The following is a 19,071-nucleotide window of genomic DNA, read 5'->3' as shown; positions in this document are numbered from 1 at the left end:
TTGATAATGAAATAAATGAATATCAATGAAATAATCAAATAAAAAAACGAGTTTCGTCATCGAATGAGAATGCATCGAGCGAAATGTGAGGTCCACATATACAAATGAACAACACTCTCCAACTAGGATATATAAAAGACATTACATCAACTCAAATTCACATAGAAGTCTGTTGTGTTTAACTATTATTTAGTTCTCGATTCAAATTAGTGGTAAAAGTTGTTTCTACTCATTTATTCAATTGTTATTTTTTAACTAATTTACTCATATTTAAAATTATAATCCCTACCTTTATCTTTTCCACCGTAAAAAGCACCATGTAAGCATTAAAATCTCAAAAGTTAATGAATTGATTTCAATATTTGAACATATATTTCAATCATAGGTTCATAAATACATACCACATAGAACAAAATTTGTATATTTAGAGAACGTTATTCACTTGATAATTTTTAACGGTACCTTCAATATTTTTGCGGGCTGCGCTATTAATATATATTTAAAAAAAAATTCCCCCAAAAATCATATCACAGCCATCACAATCAAATCCCGATAATTTACACCTGGGTATTGATCTAACGGTCAGCATATTTTTATCCTGTGAAATTAAAGTGCCACCGTCAGAAAAATGTGCCACGTGTACACGATCGGGGCGCCTGCCATCAGACCTCACTAGCATCTTCTACATATGCTAAAAGGCTATCCCTATCGGCCGAATACGAACTCGAGGCTGTAGGGCGAAAGAGAGAAATGGAGAAATATTTCGGAAACGCGTACAGAGGCGACCCGGGCGTCCCACACGCCGACCCGGACCGATTCGTCAACATCTGGATTGGATCCATCGCCTTCTCGGCACTCACTTGGGTTAACCCCTACATGTGGCAGCTCTCCAATCAATTCAAGTACTCTCTCAATTTCTGTGTGGTTGCTGAGAAAATAAGGGAACTGATAAATGAGTTTTGAAAAATCTATTGAATCTTTGTTTCTCAGACCATGGAAAATTCTGTCTCAAGTATGCATTGTTCGGCCGAGTGGAATATTTTGTTTTCTTGGATGTGGATTATGGATTGCCTATTTTCTGGGGTTCCAAGTGGAGCCTTAGGGTTTTTGTTTATGCACGTGCTATTCTTTTTGAATTATCATAGGTTAAAATATTATTTGTTTGCTGATAATATCGAATAGGTGGTTTTAGTCTCGTGTATGAGTGGTTGTGTATGATGCGGGTTCTATTGTAGGGTTGAAAAGTAAAGAGTGTGGAAATTGGATTGCCCATCGCCTCATTGGTGTTTTAGGGTTTGTTTTATGGGGCTTATATTAATTAGGCACGGGTGAATGATGATAGGTGATGTATTTAACAACAAGTCAATAACCTGTTGCTTTACATAACATTCGCATCCATTCTGTTTTTCCTGTCACTTAATGTGATTGAATACAGCCTATTTTTTCATGTGATGATATCATTTTCGGTTCTGTTGGATTAAATTACTTGTGCCTTTTGATAATTTGGTGCGATGTTCCATTTTCTCGGTGACGTGTCTGTCTGAGCTATTTCTTATTACTTGCTATATGGTGTTTCAGTTGTGTTATCAGCCTGGTTGTTTATTTATTTATTTTTATATTAGGGTTGAAGCCTTCAAGGTCTACCTTTTCTTTTTCTTTGATTTCAGGGTACTCTTTGTATTGGGTCCTTTTTTGTCTTCTATTCTTTGTCCCTCTTTCAATAAAATCTCTTATTGATCATTAATTGGATTCTTGGAAATTAACACATTCATCTTGTGAAGTGAGCATGGGAAAGAAAAGAATGAGGAGCATTGCCATAACTGATATCATAGGATCTGTTTAGGATTTCATGAAATGCCACCATTTCAAATTTTTTATTGTCATCTGTCACAATGGCCATGATCTTGTGATAGTCCTACTTAAGTGACATGGAAAACTGATTGATTTTAATTTTGTGTAAATGTATTTACATTCTCCATCTTTTTTTTTTTTTTTTTTTGTTTTGGGGGGGGGGGGGGTGTGGAGATTTTCTATTTTGGTTTGGACAATTTTTTGATAGGCTTTGGAAAAAGAAAAGGAATGAGGAGCATTGCTATAACTCATGTCATAGGATTTGTTTAGGATTTCATGAAATGCTACCATTTCAATTTGTTATTGTCATTTGTCACAATGTCCATGGTTTTATGTAATAGTCCTATTTAAGTGACATGAAAAACTTATTAGCAATAATTTTTGTGTAAAAGTATTTTGCATTCTCCATTTTTTTTTGGGATTTTATTTACTTTTTACTTCGGATTTGTCATTTTTTTTATGGGCAAGCAAAAATACTATTAACCGCATCTAGCAAAAAAGTTGCCCAAAGTATACAGTGTACACATAAGGTGCCAAACGACATTGAACTAGAAGAGAGACAAAAAGACTACACTCTCCCTTTTACCTAACCAAGCAACCAAATTTACAATAGACATTCATGTCTCATCTATGAACTTACTAGCATAAACCAAAAGAGTACACAAAAAGAAGGTGTGAGCACTTGATTTGTTTGTTCCATTTTTTCAAGTGACCTTTGATTTATCTCTTTCCAAATGGTAAAAAATCAGTATAAAAAAACAGCCTTACACACATTCTTCTGTTTCTTCTTTGCAAAGAACCCATGTCACCTTAAAAAGGATTTCTCTTACTAGAGGAAGCAACACTACACTATGAAACAAGGAGAGAACTAATTGTCACAAGATCCTTGTTGTAGCACAATGAAAGAGGGTTTGATGCAATGATAACATCTATTTACCAAGGTCTATCTTCTCCTTTTTAACTTATACAAAGTCAAAATTCTTTCCCAATCAAAGAACCTCACTATTGTTGGAGCTCAAGAATTCTAAATTACTTCTACATGAAAAGTCTATAATCTCCAATCCAAATTGGATACATGTTCTCAATTGTGCCTTTTTTTATTTTTCAACTATCACTTTATTTGACAATTCCCAAACTCAAAGTTCCCTCATGACCTAAATTTCTTTTAGGGGGTTATCTAGATATGAGGTAGGTTGTGCCTTTTTTACTTTTCAACCGTCACTTTACTTGACAATTTCCAAACTCAAAATTCCATGATTGGAAGTTAGAGACGCTAGAGGTTTTTCTGCAGAAAATTCAAAAGCATTCAGTTATGTGTGATGTAGAGGATAGAATGACGTGAAAGTAATTAGAGGGCTTTTGAAGATTTGGGAACCTTGAATCAATTGCTAAAATCCTCTCTTATGCTTTCCTTTTTGGATCAAGCATCATATAAAAGGAAATACTATATCTTTGATCAATTTTATTGATTGGTTAGGGGCTAAGTAGTTGTGGGCAGGTGGTGTTTTTCCTTTGATTGCCCTCCTTTCTTTGTTCTTTGCACTTGGTTTCCTTTGTATACTCTCTTTGTACTTTGGTGTGCTTTAGCCTTTCCTTTTTGTATCACCCTTTCTCTATCTATAACATTATTCTGTGTGCTTATAAAAAAAATGAAAAATGTGAAACTCTCCTTTTTTTCCTTCTCCTTGGTATCAATCTACCATTTAATCAAAGTATGACTCTCTCTCAAGTGCTCTTCACCCTAGAGGAAGTCTCTTCGAATCTTTTCAAGTCAAGTTCACCCTTCTTGCAATGACAAAAAGGGATATAAAATAAATTGGCTGGCTACACTAGGTGTTTTTAATAAAAGTAAATCTCCCACATTTTCATAGGTATTGTATCTTCCAATAGCGAGCTTTTTGTGAAATTTCTCTTCCACCATATTGCAAACCCCTAATGATTTAAGGAAGCACCAAATGGAAGACCCTAATAAATGGCAGTGAGCTCCCCTCCTCTATATCCTAACTCCTCCACATTGGCTAATACCCCAATTGGATTGACTCTCATCTTCCAATCAATTTTCAGCCTGAGAAAATACATTAAACCACATGAGAGTTTAACTTAGATTCAACACTTGATCTCTAAAAGCACCAGGAAGACTAGGAAATCACCTACAAACAAAAGTTAGGACACCTCTGCCCCTTCATCGCCTCTTCTAAATGAGGAGAAGAGTCCCTGCCTTAAACACTTTAAACTCTGGAAAGAACTAGTGGGACTTCTATTAACTAACTTAGGAGCAGGAATTTCCAGTTGACTTGGTCATGGCTCTTCTCAATGTCAAAGCTTACACTGTTAGTAGAACTCTTCAACCGTGAATCCATGACCTCATTTACAATAAGCACTGGATCCAAAATTTGTTTACTCTCAACAAAGGTCTAATATGAATTGAAGACCACTCTCTCCACTACTTTCTTAAGCCTATTAGCCAAAACCTTTGCTTGAAGTTTATATATATAAGCCTCTGATCATACTAATTGGTGTAAGGTCTTTCAAGTCTTACCTCTCCTTTCTAAGGGACTAAGATCAAGAACATGACAGTTGTGGTGGAGGCTGGTGGTAGCTGTATACTTTTTGTATACCTTGGGCTGCTTTTTTGGCAGCACTTTCTAATATATCTTCCTTTTTATCTATCAGGAAAAAAAAAAAAAAAAACAAACAAACAAACAAAAAGATCAAGAACATGCATTTAAACTTTTAAAAGAGCCTTACTCATAAAGCTCCCTGAAGAAGCCTAAGACTACATTCTTCACAAAGTCCCAACAATGCTGCCAAAGTGCAATAGGATTCAAATGTGGCCTGAATCATGGGGATTGAGAAGCCATAGTATATATTAGTTTTGAAAATCAAATCCCCGTATACAAGTATGAAACTGTAGTTATGAATATACACAGAGGTTTTTCACTCGAAGTTTTTCCACTGATGTATAAAATACTGAAACAATTCAACATTGGATGTTAAAATGTGGCCTAATACATGGTTGATTGGTGAAATTTCCCTTATGCATACCCTAAAGGAAGTAAAGCCATATGCCATCTAAGTTTCATTAACCAGTCACCAAAGTAGTGCTACTACACATTATGGTGTAATGGCACTACAAATAGAATTTGCTAGCTTATCTTTAAAAAAATGCCCATAATGTTTACTAGGAACAATATTTTTGTCGCATGAGATTCTATCATGTAATTTCCCATTTATTCATCAGGCTCTTTTTGTTTAGCATGAGGGCGTTGGAAGGTGAATAGAAGTGGCAACTTTTTTGCATTAAAATAGTGTGCAACATTGTTTTTGTTAAATAATGTTTCTAATTAGCAAAGAATACAACGGTATTTTCCTGAGGTGTACCTGTATTTAAAAATTTATCTGCAAATGTTAGAAACTTGTGCTTAACAAAACACAGACATTTATAGAAAAAAGGGGAAAAAAAAAAGGTAGAAAGCCCATCTTATGAGATCATAATTTTTCACATGTAGGGTTGAGTTGCTATTGCCTGCCTGTTCAATTACTTCCCTGATCAATTTGTAGCTTATCTATCCATTTGCTTGGGTTCTTTGTGAGCATCCTGTTCAATTACTTCCCTATAAAGTTGGGCTATGTAAACAATTTTGCCTTCTTTTAATCAATAAATTTGACTCTCTACTTCATCCTGAAATATTAAACAAAAACCATTCAGCCTTAAATCTTGGACTACTTCTAATGTGCAGTTGGCATGACAAAGCCATGTTATTTGAGCAATATCACTGGAAGAAAGCACTGGCAAAAAAGCAACCATATAAATTCAAGGTATGGCATTTCATCTTGATCTAATCTGGGTGGTTTTTTGCTGAATTCAAATATTTGTTTTTTCCAGTGGAACCAGTACATGGACAGGGACCTCCGCGACTCGTACTACTTCAACTGGCCTGTCTACTTCCCCTAGATGTATCTTCCGTGTTGGCCTGCTCTGCTTTCATTCTGAACTTTTTAAAACAATGAAACTATTGTAGCCTGAAGATGGAGGCTTATGCTATTTTCCTCCTCTTCCCCCCACCCTAGTTTGTTGAATTTAAAGCTTCGCAACTAAATGCAGCATATTTAAGTACATTTATTTTTAAGCGTATTCTATTACCATTTTATGCCCATTTAGAACATGGAAGAGCTAGAAAAAGATCAGTGAATGATGGATGAATATTTTGTGTTAAAATTTTAAAACCCAAACTGAAGTAAGAAATGGATCCAGCGAATGCAGCAACTGTAATAGGATAGTAATTGCAAATTGCAATCGCCTCTTATGTTTCTTCCCATAGAGTGCCAGCAGCATGTCCCTTGATAGCTGATGATTACAAATTTGGAATGCATGTAAATGGGCAATGAACCGTGCATGTGAGTTCTTTTTGCAGGTTCGAGCATGCTCAGCCTTGTTTAAGTTCATGGGTGCTTCCCGCCCATAATTTTCTGTTTCATATTTTTGTTTGACAAGGAACCGCCGAGGTTGCACAGCTGCAGAAATTGGCCATTATATCATCTCCTTAAATTTTGGGTCTTTTGGAACAAGCTTGGACTTCAAGTGAACCATAACAATGAGCCAAGCTAGGGTTCCAACTTTTGGGTAAGCCCTCCGTGCACACAGGAGAGGATCCGTGCAGCAGGCACCCCATTGTTAAATGTCTCGAGGACTGGTGTGGCCGATGGCTATTTCCGGACGGCTCAGCAGTCAAAGGGCTGCAATCTCTGAGCTGGCCTTCTCATATTTTTTTTTAGAAGTTTATGATGAGCTAAATTAAATTATAACGATCCATCTAATTTTAAAAAGACATCACACTCTCAAAACTAATAAAACGAACCAAATAAATAAATAAACAAAAAGTGAACTTGTCTGAGTTTGACCGCAGAAGAAAGGAAAAATATGAAATAAATAAATAATCGTGGTTTCTTGTTTTTCACTGTAACAACCGTAAGGGACTTCACTACAAATCCCAACCTAGAAGAAACTATAAAGTGCTTGAAATTACCAGATGATTGTAAATACAAGATTTTGTAGACTCATCTGACGTGGTGCACTGTCTCCCCCCGCTCTTTCGTCACTGTTATCCTATCCAAAATCCAAAATCCAGGTTGCAGTCTGACTAGAAATGACAAATTTTCTTCGTTATCAGCATCTTCCATCTTCATCTCTGGCAGCAACGGCCTCACTTCAACTCTCTCCTCCACCCTTTCCAACTAAAAGATTAGCTAATTTCGGCAACTGGGTTACTCATTTCCGCTCCAAAGCTGTCAACTTAGCCCTCTCCAGCGCGCTCACCCTCGGCCTATCTCTCACCTTTACAGGTCTTTATAATGCTTTATTGCTTCATTCCTATTTTTACGATGATCTCTATCTCTACAGATTCTGCTCATAGCGGTTGAATTTGTTTCATTTGCATAATGGTTCTGCATTTTAACTTGGAATTCTGGGGGTCTGTCATTTTAAGGTTGGGAATCAAACACAAGTCATGGGACCCCTCTGGATTAGATTAGAGGTTTGTTGTGTTTGGGCATATGAAGAAATATGGCGTTTGAAATGAATAATGGCATACGCTTGAATATAAAGATGGTGCTGTAATTGCAGTTCACTTGTTGTAATTTGGCCCCTCCATTTGTCCCTTTTCATTTTTGCAACCTATATTTAGTTTTTTTGAACTATATTTCTTTTGAGTTATGCAAGATGTTGGAAAATTCTTTTTTCTTCGATCAGACAGAAGACTCAAAAGAGAAAAAAACCAAACTTTGTAGGAGTTGAATGTGCTGAGGCAAAGGTTGGGGTTAACAAGCCAGACTTGCTCCCGAAAGAATTTAGTCCAGTTATTGATGTTGCGGGCTTCCTCTCTGATGGCCAGGTGTGTTTGATTTTTCGTCTTCTTTTTTTGGTTTATCATTACTGTTGGCATTTCTAGGTACTGCCTGTTTCTTTGGATTTTCTGTTATTTTTTTAGAGTCATTCTCTTGGGAATATTTACACCACACCAGTTAGAGGAAGTGTTTTTTCTAGAATGGTATCATATCAAGCATAGTTATAAATTAGCTGCTGTTATTTTGTTGATTTTAGTATCCGATTCTACATTTAAGGCTTTCTATAATTTTTGAAGTGGAAGGAAAAGTTCATAATGTTTGCTACCTTAGGCACAATTCACAATGCCCTGGCATGCATCTCTTTCTAAGAATCGATTTCTATATTAAACCAGGGAAGGTTTTATTAGACTTCAATGCCTTTCTTGCTTGGACCAACCTTGCCCTGGCTGCCAATACAGTTTCCATTGCTTATCAGCACTCTAAAAGAAATGTAGTCAGGAGCTATTACAAATAGAATTTTGAGTACCACAGTGAAAATCTAGTTGGACAAACAAGATAGGGATGGCCCTCTCAGCAATACTACCTTGGCGAGGAGACAAGACAGAAATAAGGGTTGAAATGCAGACCACTCACAGTGGTTCTACCTCCAGAAAAGATCATGAAAAAGGTGATCAGAATGGTACCTGAATCCATTTACGATCCTGAGTTTCCAGATACATTGCACTTCCAGTTGGGTTGAGTCTGCCACTCGGCCCTAAGATGGATCAAAGAAGAGTAGGAACCTCTCACCGGTTTTTGGAAGGTTCCATCTGTGAATGATACATAGGGTCAACCGCTGGCTGGACTGGGTTAGGAAGTTTGAAATCAGAAATCAACTAAAAAATAAAAAACTAGATCTCAATGTCCACCTCATTATCAACACATCTTAGTTTAAGGCGAGACACCCTTTTTTTGCATGCCCAGACTGATTACCAACAGCGTATACCCATTGATGAGTTTTGAGTAGTTTAACCATAAAGAATCTCTCTATCATGCAATCAAATAAGTGAAAGATTCATTAAATTGTGAAATGTTACCCTGCCATAATGAGATGTGCTTCCAATGCCAATGAAAAGTGACCCATCCTACAGTATCTAACATCCAGAAATTTGCCAAATAAAATTATTCCAAACTGAAATATCACAACCACCTCACCCAAGACCATTGCAAGGAAAACTATTACTGAAGTCCTTTTTATCTGGTATTAACTTGGAACCATGTGCATCTAAATGCCTTTCATTCATATTAGTGTAGTTGTATGTAAAGCAACCATATGCTTTGTGCCTCATTGAAGACCACACCATTCATTGAAGATAAAAGTACATCAAACCCATATGAAGCTTTACCTTGAGTAGATTGTATCCATCGAGCAAATATAGGTTCAATCAAGATTTGTTTCTCCATTGTACCAACAGCAAGTACATATCATTATGAACATAACGTCCTAAGATATGAAACCCCAAAGAGAGGCTGACCTAACTTAAATGTGTGAAGACTAGCTAAGCCAACCTAGGTGAATACCTGTTTGTTGTTCTAATTTTAAAATTTTTGAGCAAACTATAGTGCAAATTACAATTAGTAATGCAATAACAAGAAAAGTAAATAGAGAAGAAAGGAAAGAGATGCAAACACAATACTATAGTGGTTCGGCAATTATCTATCTCCACTCTCCTTAACTTCTTCTTAAGCTTGAGGCTCTTTTCATTAATCCAAAGTTTTCTCGGACTAAAGCCTTAAAATCCTTGTACACTTGGATTCAAGGTTCCAATGGACCTTTACAATGTCTTAAGTTCTCCCTCACACCTAAACAAAATCCTCCCACAAGATACAAAGGGTAATTAACTCAATTTTGCCTCTCTTAGTTTGCAATAAAGCTCAAAATACAATTGAAATACAAGGATCAAGGGTGCACCAACTAGTTATTCAAGTTTAAGAGTAGGTGCACTATAAAAAAACAATGAGAACTTTTTAATACAAGGTATCAATGATTATTCAAGTTTAAGAATGGGTGCACTCAAAGAAAGCAATGAAGGCTCTTTTACATAAGGTATCAATGATTTTTAGGAGTAGGTCACCTCATAAATGAAGTTTGAGTCTTAAATAGGAGTTTGAAGTTGAAACTAGTCGTTGGGCACAATTTTAACTGGTCGACTGAACAGTTGACCACCAACTAGCCATTTGTGTAAGTGATCGCTGGAGGGCCAGATTGCCCACCTGGTTGCAGTACTAGTTGATCGATAGCTCAACCGGTCGGGGTCCATCAACCGGCTGTGAGACTGGTGGCCACTGCCACTTTCCTGCCTCCGTCCCTCCTTGACCGGTCAACCAGAAGCCTTCTTCTCATTCTATTTTGTGGTTTTCCAAGTTTTTGAGCTATAAAACATTAGGGCATCATTGGCTAGGTATGACTCCTTATGAATTTTGAAAACTGTTTGTACTTCAATGGCATTGATAAAGGTGGGTTTTCACTTCATCCAATTTTTATAATGAAATTCTGACAATCTAAGAAGAAATTGAATGAGATTTTTATCAAAAACTAAAGGTAAGGTGACTTCGAACATTTTTATTCAATCCTAACTTAGCACACCTCAACTTTACATGCATAAGGACCAAAAATCATTATTTAATACTTGGAACGCTTCTCTTGGTGCATGGTCTTGCGTCCTTGGCTTGATTTGATCCTTCTATTGATTTGTTAATTTTAAACCTGCATAAACAACACCATTGAATATCTATTCTTTGGTTTTTTAACAATCAAAATCCATGGTGGGGAAACCTTGAGCTAACAAAATGGGATATGATAGCTCCTTTATGGTCTAACATTCTTGCCAATACATTATTCTGATTCTGTTCTGGATTGTAATCTCTGATGGAAGATATAGCTTCTCAAGCAAAAGATCATGTCATGATGAATTCTGTGATGTGTCTGTGCCCATCCCCAACCCTTATTTGATTAGAAAGGGAATGAATCTTGATCCTTTATTTCAATGGATCCCCTTCCATGCTGCAATCAAAGTAAAGCACATTAGCGCAGCCCTTTTCTTGCAGCTAGCGTGCTTTACCATCCTCAAGGACCAAGTTGTTCTTCAACTGGAAACTTTTCTCGTCTAATGTTATTAAGTTATCTCAGGAGTGCATATTCAATCTCTTCCATGTTTATAGTTCTTAAACCTTTAACCTAATCTCTTCCCTTGGCCATGTTCAAGTTTTCAATTACAACTCATTTGTCACATTTAAAGCTTCTGATTTCTATCATAGTCTTTGAATTAGTTAGACCTTTATATGAAGATTCTGAACTAGGTTAATAGAGTGATTTTGGTGGGTTGGTCTCTTTCATGACCTATGTCCCCTGTAGGTCTCTTGGTTAGCATTATTTTGGTTTTCTCAGCGAATCTGGAAGTAATGCTGCCATTGAAACAACACAAGCAAATGAAGAGAACATTCTAATGCTATGTGGATAATTTGCAGGAGAAGAGGCTGGCACAGGAGATCACTAATATTGAAAAGGATACAGGATTCAAGTTGAGAGTTCTAGCTCAGAACTATCCTGACACCCCTGGTATATTTTATTGATCTTTAAATAATTTCTTTACTTCTTCCTACTTTTGTTTGTCCTAGTTTAAAAAATTGAAGGAACAACTGAAATCACTTTAATTCCTCAACTTTTACAGGGTTGGCCATTAAAGAATTTTGGCAAGTAGATGATAGAACTATTGTCTTTGTTGCTGATCCCACCTTTGGTAAAGGATTCAACATGCTACTCTCTTTAGACTACATTTTCAGTTAGCTGAATTTGTCTTTTTGGCCAGGTAATATACTCAATTTCAATGTGGGGGCTTCAGTTGATTTAGACATTCCACGTAGTTTCTGGAGCCGTTTGGCTGGGAAGTATGGAAACATATTTTACTGGAAAGAGAAGGTGAACTCACCCTGTTGCTTGGATCACTGTATCTTACTTGTAAGTCGTTGCTTATGGTTTTATTAGAAAGTATAGTTATATTATCAAATGGCTGAAACAGGGGGAAGATGCTTCCATTGAAGCTGCTGTCATGGCAATATCAAATTGCTTGAGAGAACCTGTGGGCCCAAATAATTGCTCAGAGGTAAAATAGTACCGCCAAGGATACTGGAAATGAATTCTCTTTTACAAAATTTCAGGTTTCATTCTTGTAAAATGATTTTTGTAATAAATATATAGCCCTTACAAGGGACGCATAGTATGTATGATAAAGTTCAAATGGATGAAGGAACAATGTCGTGCTTCCTCTAGATTTATTTAAAGATAGGAAAAAAAAAGAAAAAGAAAAAAAACCCCATGGATTGAGCCCACAGCAAATTTCAGTACTGTGAATATTTGTTTAAAAATATAAAAATAAAAATAAGGCATAATGCAACTCGAAATTTTTGAGTCTGCATTCAGTACTGTGAAATGACTGTTTGACCAAAGCCTTGAGTGTTGCTGTGAGGAGGGCCATGGAAAAAGCCACTAACTCTTCTTCATGTTTTAGATGCCCAAAAGGCATGGACATATACTTCTTATGTTAATATTTACTAATATTTGGAGCATGCAGTGTCCTTCAACCAAATATAAGGACTTGGTAATCATCAGAATGCTCATTGGTTTTTTAATGTATTTATGATTACCATCTCATTTTCCCCATTTTAACACATAGGCTTTCAAAAGTGGAACTTTCTTAATAGAAATGGAGTTATTGCTAACTAACAATCTGTTGTTTATTGAATTTTTGGAAATATTTTGCATAGCTTGATAGTGAATATTCATTGTCTTGCATGATTTATTTATTTATTTATTTATTCTGAAATGCATTTGAGTGGTTGTAATTAAAAAAATGTAAGAATCGGAAAATGACACAGAGGGAAAAGAAACTGAAATCTTTATTTGTTAAGTAGTTGGGAAGAAGCACTTTTCTGCAACATCTTTATTTGAAATATATCTAGACTAAATAGTAAATAAATGAATTTGCACTCACCTACAGTCTTTTGGTTCCTAAAAGGGGATCTTAATTGGTCCTATCTATTAATCCTTTCTCTCCTTTGTTCCCGGGTGCATTCCTGGAAACAAGATAAACAAGAAGGCAAACAGTCTGTCTTTCCATTAACTAGGAGTGCTCGTCCACAGAAATACCTCCATTATCTTAGCATAAAAACATAACTATACTTGGATCCAATTCTTAGTTGTCATCCTTGTCAGTAATTTCTTTTAGGAAAGTTAAAACAACCAAAAAGAATATCAAGGAAATAATTGCATAACTCTTCTGGGGGTTGAAGAGAGTGGGGTGGGAAAGGATTGGTTCTACAAAATGCAGCATTCTTTTTAACTTACTGAGCTCCCCTGTTGCACATCTTTAACCCTTTTCTCTTCCTGAATCTTGACTCATGAGAATGGGCCTCCATGTTCTGTCCTGCTGATGCAGTAACAAACAAATATTACCATACATCATTTCCCAATGATAGAAGGGTATCATAAATTTATGCCCATCACCTGTGTGTTTATATGACTGGCAGGTGACTGGTGGTGCGCTTGCATCCAGATCTGACCATAATTTGATAGCTGTGGGCCATAAAGCCTAAATATATTATATTTTCTGGCAAGAATTTTGAGATATACACCACACAGCCATTTGTTAGGTTTCCTTTTCAGGGTTGTGTTGGAAAAAGTCAAAAAGGGAACTTGTCTTGTTCCTGGGGACCGCTATCAGTGGATCTATTGAGGGGAAACGCTATCGGTTTTTCCTTAAGCATGCCCAAGCTTCGAGCTCACTTGTTAGTTATAGCATTAGTAGAGAAAGTAGCTCGATAATTAGGCTTGCTTCTGTATTGTTGTTAGCCTTAGAGGGTGCTTTACTAATCGCTAGATAGAGACCTTTCAACTTAAGGTGGACCAGTTGAGTTTTTTCTGCCGTCAAGTTCTTATAATAGGTTTCTTAGCAGTTCATGAAGTCTAAAACTGATCAATTTCAGGAGCATTCGGCTAAATACATGAATTACAGTACTTTGTTTTGTTATTAATAATGTATATTTGATATCTTGATATTCCAAAACTGGGCTCTATTCAATCCACATCTGGAAGCGATTGCCTAAGAAAAGGAGAAGAAGAGGAAATAAAGAGTTTACTTGGTCTGAATATTTTGTTCATCAGAGGCTATTCTCTTTCATTTCAATTTTTGCTGGCCATAAAAATCTAGATTAACTCCTCTTTTATGTTAGTTTGTGTTCTTCCCCAGGTGTTCTTGTTGTGGATGATGATGATTTTTTTCTTTTTTCTTTTTTTGCCTTTTACATTTTCCTTTTTATATTTTAATTATAGATAGGGAACCGACAGCGACTTTGTCCAAAGAAAATTTGGATAATGTTTTCCTGAAGGAACTTCCATGCATATTCTCGTCATCTGTTGTAAGTGGTGAGGAGAGACGAATTTTGAATTTGGTAACGACCAATCCGACCCCAAACAGTTGCAAAATGACAGAATCCTTCCTATTTTCTTGCTAACCAAAAGGGCCATCAATTATCTCATTTTTTTCTTTCTTTCAGGTCATCAACACTACCTAATATTTATGGAGTTGTTGAGGTAGTTTTGGTTAGTCCTCAAAAACTCTACAGAGAAAGCACCGAGTGCAACCATAAAATTAGGGCCTCATTCCCTCTACAATCTTTAGCTTTACGGTCCCTTTTGGCAATCTGTGAAACTCTCCCTTTCGGTTTTATCTTACAGATGAAATTGTTCCATCAGGCTGTCCCTTCAGTCATAGAGATAGGTGCACTGTCACAGCAGTTGTATTCTTTTAATAAGCTACAAGCATTCAATATTGGGAAATTGATAAGAGTTTGGTGGCTACAGTGGGGATGTGATATGGTATGAATTACTTGTAATCCAGTGAAAATGGACAAGAACACAAAATGTAGTGTGGAACAGAACCCCAGTGATCAATGATTTACTCCTTTACAAGATACAACAATGGAGTGAAAAGATTGCAAAAGATAAAATCAGCAATCATGTGTTCAGAAATACATAACCTAATTGGAGATTGAAAGGAATCATTAAGCTTCATAGAATGGACAGATCAGAAAAAAATAAAAGAAAGGAAAAAGTGTGATTGGGCTGGTGAGAAGCTAAATCAGGTTAAGGACTTGGAGAAAGGATGGTTGGTGCTTAAAGAGCCATGTAATCTGTTAATATGCAGGTATTTAATCAAATATGAAACTGATCAGTACATTATTAGATCCAATGATTTTTACACTATTGCTGCTTTAGTTTGTCTATAATTTCGATACAACAAGCTGTTTTTAGCATTTATTGTAGTAAATAGCCTGTTATGATATCAGTTTGAAGAACCCAGATAATGATTTGCACAATACCAGGGAGAAAAGGAAAGAGGGAGTCCTCTGTTTGTGTACATAAAGTATGATGCTTAATCAATTCACAATTCATTATGTCTTTTGAACAGAAGATTACAGATCAATGCTAACTTTTAACAAAAGAGGAAATAATCAGAGAAGTACTATGATTATACCTGCTCCAAGAAACCAAGAACAACCAACTTGGAGAAGCTATCTAAAAAGAATACAAGAATAGATATATATATATTCTTCTTGCAACTTTGTCTAGTGATGGCATTATAATTTACAGGTAGCCCACCTTCTAGCCATTGCAGTTGGCTCTCTCCTGGGTTGCAGAATCTTCTGTAACTCTTCCGGTTGACAAGGGACTGCAAGAGTTCCCTTCTGTTCAAATCCATATTCTTCTTCAGCTTGCTCCAGCAACCTTAAGAATGCAGGATTAGTAAGGTAGCACAAATCAACAATGAACCTCTTTGGCTCTCCACCCATAACCGCCCAGACTGCAAAATGGCCTTCCTTTACATCATCCGGCACCATTGTTGCTGCTTCCAGTTCTTCATCATACTCAACATCATCCTGAACCACCATCCTTTTAGATGGTACGAGTGAGAGAACCAGCTGAAGTTTTCTAATGAAATGCTCAAGCTTCATTAGGCCTCTGCTTTCTTCCCCAGTTCTCTTGGCATCAGACATCTCAGAGTAATGATAGTTAAAGAGCTTGTTTGAAACTTATTTGATTTCTTATCTTTTTCAGAGAGCTTATGAGCTAATTTATACGGGTGTGCAAACAAGATGGGAGACATAGCTGAAATTTCTACGCTGTTCATCGTAGGGCCAATTGTATATTGGTGAGACTACGCATCATTTAATGCATTTTGATGGGTTATTTCCCATGTTTTTCCTTGCATGGTGGGGTCTTGAAAATGGGGCAACCGTACGCGGTACAGCTACGAAAGGCTCCCATATTAAAGGCATTCTTTCTCTCTCTCTACCCTTTTATTTAGGATAATCCATGAAGTCCAGTGTTTAATGGCGGTGAGAAGTGTTTATTTTTTCACAGTCAAGATCTTTTGGCATCCAACTGAGCTGTATTTGAGGCTTCAAGGCTTCTATTTTTTTTGGCCATAACACAGGAAATAGCTTTTCCTCCTTTAATGCTAGCCATTTGATTGAAGACTTGGAGTACAACATGCAGTTCGTGTTGGAAGAGGAAAACCAATAATACCACACTACGTATATTTAATCAATAAAGTAGTCACTATCCAGAAACTTTTGGACCTTAGGGGGGTTAAAGAGAAGGTTGCATTACAACACTATTACTCTAATCTGGAAACTGCCAGTGGTATGAGCCAAAGCAAGGCCAGATATGGGGTTAGGAAATAGTTTTACATCGGGCAATTGATGCCCCTCTTAGGGTATTAATACATTAGCTGAGTCATGGATTCATGGTCCCAAGCAGAAGGATAATGTTGCTCCAATTGTTCTTGGTTTGCATACTGAATTTCGAATGTAGAAATTGACAACAATCTCTATTATCGGTGGACAGAACAAGGAACCAATATACTACCGACAGTTCTTCCTCAAGTTGACAAATGGGAGTCTCTTGCTTTTGTTGAATATGTGCCGTCTTGTTTTGAATTTCTGAGGTAGGTGTAAGCAATTCTACAAAACCGGCTTAAAATCATGTCAATTATTGGGAAAGGCCCTGAAATCTTAGGAAAACAGTTTGTGGAATCAGGTTGATCAGAAGCCGGTGGTCCAAAGAAAATGGAAACAATGGCTGACTAAGTGTGAAATGTCATTCAGATCCAGTATTGAATCATGGAAGCTGTGCTGGATGAAGACAACTTGCTAATGAATATGTACGCATACACACACAAGAGAGAATGATGAAGATAGTGATTAATTTAGTTGATTAAATAACAGTTACCTGATTTATCTTCCTTCATATTTGAGCTTTTGGCATAAACATTTTCTGATGGGATGGTTTTTCATCTATCCACAATTGAATTTTCAGAATAAGACTGCAGGTCTGCAGAATGTATGGTGAAAGTGAGTTTTAGTCTTCATCCTTCTGTTTCCTAGTGATATCTTTTACTTGGCATCCCTACAAGGAAATGAACAGAAAAAACGGATAGCCTGTACTGTTATACAGTAGCTGTTTCCCCATTTATTTACTTCTCCCCTTCATTGGTTTAACACCCAAAATGGTCAATAAGAGACAAACTAGGAAGAAGCAAGCTACTCAGCTTTGCTGAAACTGACCTTGATCAAGTACCAAACAAGGAAAACAGCTTTTATGTAATTGATCAACTTTCTACTTAGCAGCAACTCTTCCATGGTTAAATTCCCCCTTGATCTTGGCGTGGTTTGAACTCAGCCCAATTCAGTGAAGAACCCTCCATGGTTGTGTGACTTTATTTGCAGTGACCACAAAGGATCTTCAACACCCAGAAGAGCCGGAAATGGACAGGAGAAAAGGAAGGCGGAGAGAAAAGAGGGATTGAAGTGGGGGCAATGGGATGAGATACTTCTGTGTCATCATCTGTAATTTCACTAGCAGGACAGTATCCATGGTCACCGTGGTACCAGTGCCAGGTAACGTGGTACCGTACCGTGGATGAATAGTAAGAACGTACGTACCTCACTCCCCTCCCCGGCATCGGTGTCAGCCACGTGACATGTGGTGTCAAGAGATAGAAAGGGTCTGCAGATCTTGCCTTCAACTTGCCCTTTCATGTCTCTTCTAATAATACTGGCAGCAGTTACCATATGACTTTCTTTGCCTGGTGTTATTTTTTAATCGCAACTGGCCGCCTCATAGTTGTCATTATCATCAAACCCATCATAATAAATCATCTTACCCTTTGTTTACCCAACCGTTCAACATCATTGTTGTTGAATTATTAATTAGCCACAACATTAATATGGAAGTATATGACAGTTCTCATGAAATTTCTTCAAACTCCATTAATGTCTTTCAATGACCTCACCATCAATGCTCAGAACTTGGGCCTTCATGGAGAGCATTTCCACCATGTTAAGACATCAAAATCAATTGCATTAATCCCATGAAATCTTCAAATTTTGTCATGGAAAGATGATTGAACTTAAAGCAATATTATTATCTCAGAAACTCCGACTTCACTGGAGTGCCATCTGTGCTCCGCTTTCTGCTTTTTCAAACGACACATGCTGAGGACATTCATTTAAGCAAAGCAGGTGAAATGTAAATAGCACTGCCCCGAATAATGGTAGCTTTGCTAGTATTAGTGTCCGATGGATGGGTAACAAATAGATGCACATTTAAAAGGGTAGGGGCCAAATGGTAGGGTCTGTGTCCGGGGTCATATATGACCTTGTTAAAGCCACTGGATCCCAGCTATAAGGGATAAGAAATTGAATGACTCTCATATGTCCATAGTTTTTGGCTGACCGACCTTTGATGCTGCATGATTTTATTGACCCCATGAATCCATGATAGGCGACAGCATGAGCTAGCATGAAATGAGGTTCGCAGCTTAGCCTTGATTTGATATAGGCGCTTTAAGCATACTTTCACCGGTAATAAGGTGAGGCCCCCCATTAAGCTAGGTGCCCTTATGAACATGAATCCCGAACAGGGTTCTATTGCTATTGGATTCTAAGTTTTCTTGTTAGATTTTATGCTTTTTGATTCTTATCTTTTCGACCAAAAAGGAGCCAATAATAATGCAACACAACTGTTTTGCTGTAAACCTGTCGAAAAGCAATAGTTTTTATACAGAGAACATTCCCAACTTCTCGTTAGATTCTGAACTCTTACCATTCAACGTGAGCATACTATAGGTCCTTCAAAGAACTTCCATGCCCCTTTTGCAGGCCATGATTCGGAATTAATGCAAAATAATGAGAAATTGGAGGCTTGCTTCAGGCCTTTGGCATTGACATTAGAAGTGTTTAGTGGGATTTTCTTCCTGAAAACTACAGATGATTAAT

At 37.0% G+C, this 19,071-nt stretch overlaps 3 protein-coding genes across 3 annotated transcripts; 2 read left to right on the top strand and 1 right to left on the bottom strand.

The window, feature by feature from the left end:
• Nucleotides 1–724: 724 nt before the first annotated feature.
• On the top strand, nucleotides 725–6,008 carry LOC117919963. The gene is made up of 3 exons (XM_034837284.1): nucleotides 725–902; nucleotides 5,592–5,670; nucleotides 5,738–6,008. The coding sequence occupies exons 1-3, from the start codon at nucleotides 751–753 to the stop codon at nucleotides 5,804–5,806; spliced, it is 300 nt and encodes a 99-aa protein (XP_034693175.1). The 5' UTR covers nucleotides 725–750; the 3' UTR covers nucleotides 5,807–6,008.
• Nucleotides 6,009–6,915: 907 nt separating this feature from the next.
• On the top strand, nucleotides 6,916–12,003 carry LOC117920034 (thylakoid lumenal 15.0 kDa protein 2, chloroplastic-like). Its single transcript, XM_034837380.1, has 6 exons — nucleotides 6,916–7,194; nucleotides 7,639–7,742; nucleotides 11,203–11,293; nucleotides 11,406–11,474; nucleotides 11,544–11,653; nucleotides 11,754–12,003. The coding sequence occupies exons 1-6, from the start codon at nucleotides 6,999–7,001 to the stop codon at nucleotides 11,844–11,846; spliced, it is 663 nt and encodes a 220-aa protein (XP_034693271.1). The 5' UTR covers nucleotides 6,916–6,998; the 3' UTR covers nucleotides 11,847–12,003.
• Nucleotides 12,004–15,171: 3,168 nt separating this feature from the next.
• LOC117920159 (auxin-responsive protein SAUR40-like) lies at nucleotides 15,172–15,851 on the bottom strand. The gene has a single exon (XM_034837533.1). The coding sequence runs from the start codon at nucleotides 15,784–15,786 to the stop codon at nucleotides 15,370–15,372; it is 417 nt and encodes a 138-aa protein (XP_034693424.1). The 5' UTR covers nucleotides 15,787–15,851; the 3' UTR covers nucleotides 15,172–15,369.
• Between the last annotated feature and the right edge of the window lie 3,220 nt (nucleotides 15,852–19,071).

Source organism: Vitis riparia, chromosome 8, assembly GCF_004353265.1.
Source record: "Vitis riparia cultivar Riparia Gloire de Montpellier isolate 1030 chromosome 8, EGFV_Vit.rip_1.0, whole genome shotgun sequence".
Taxonomy (NCBI): Eukaryota; Viridiplantae; Streptophyta; class Magnoliopsida; order Vitales; family Vitaceae; genus Vitis; species Vitis riparia.
This window is presented reverse-complemented; position numbering and strand designations above follow the sequence as displayed.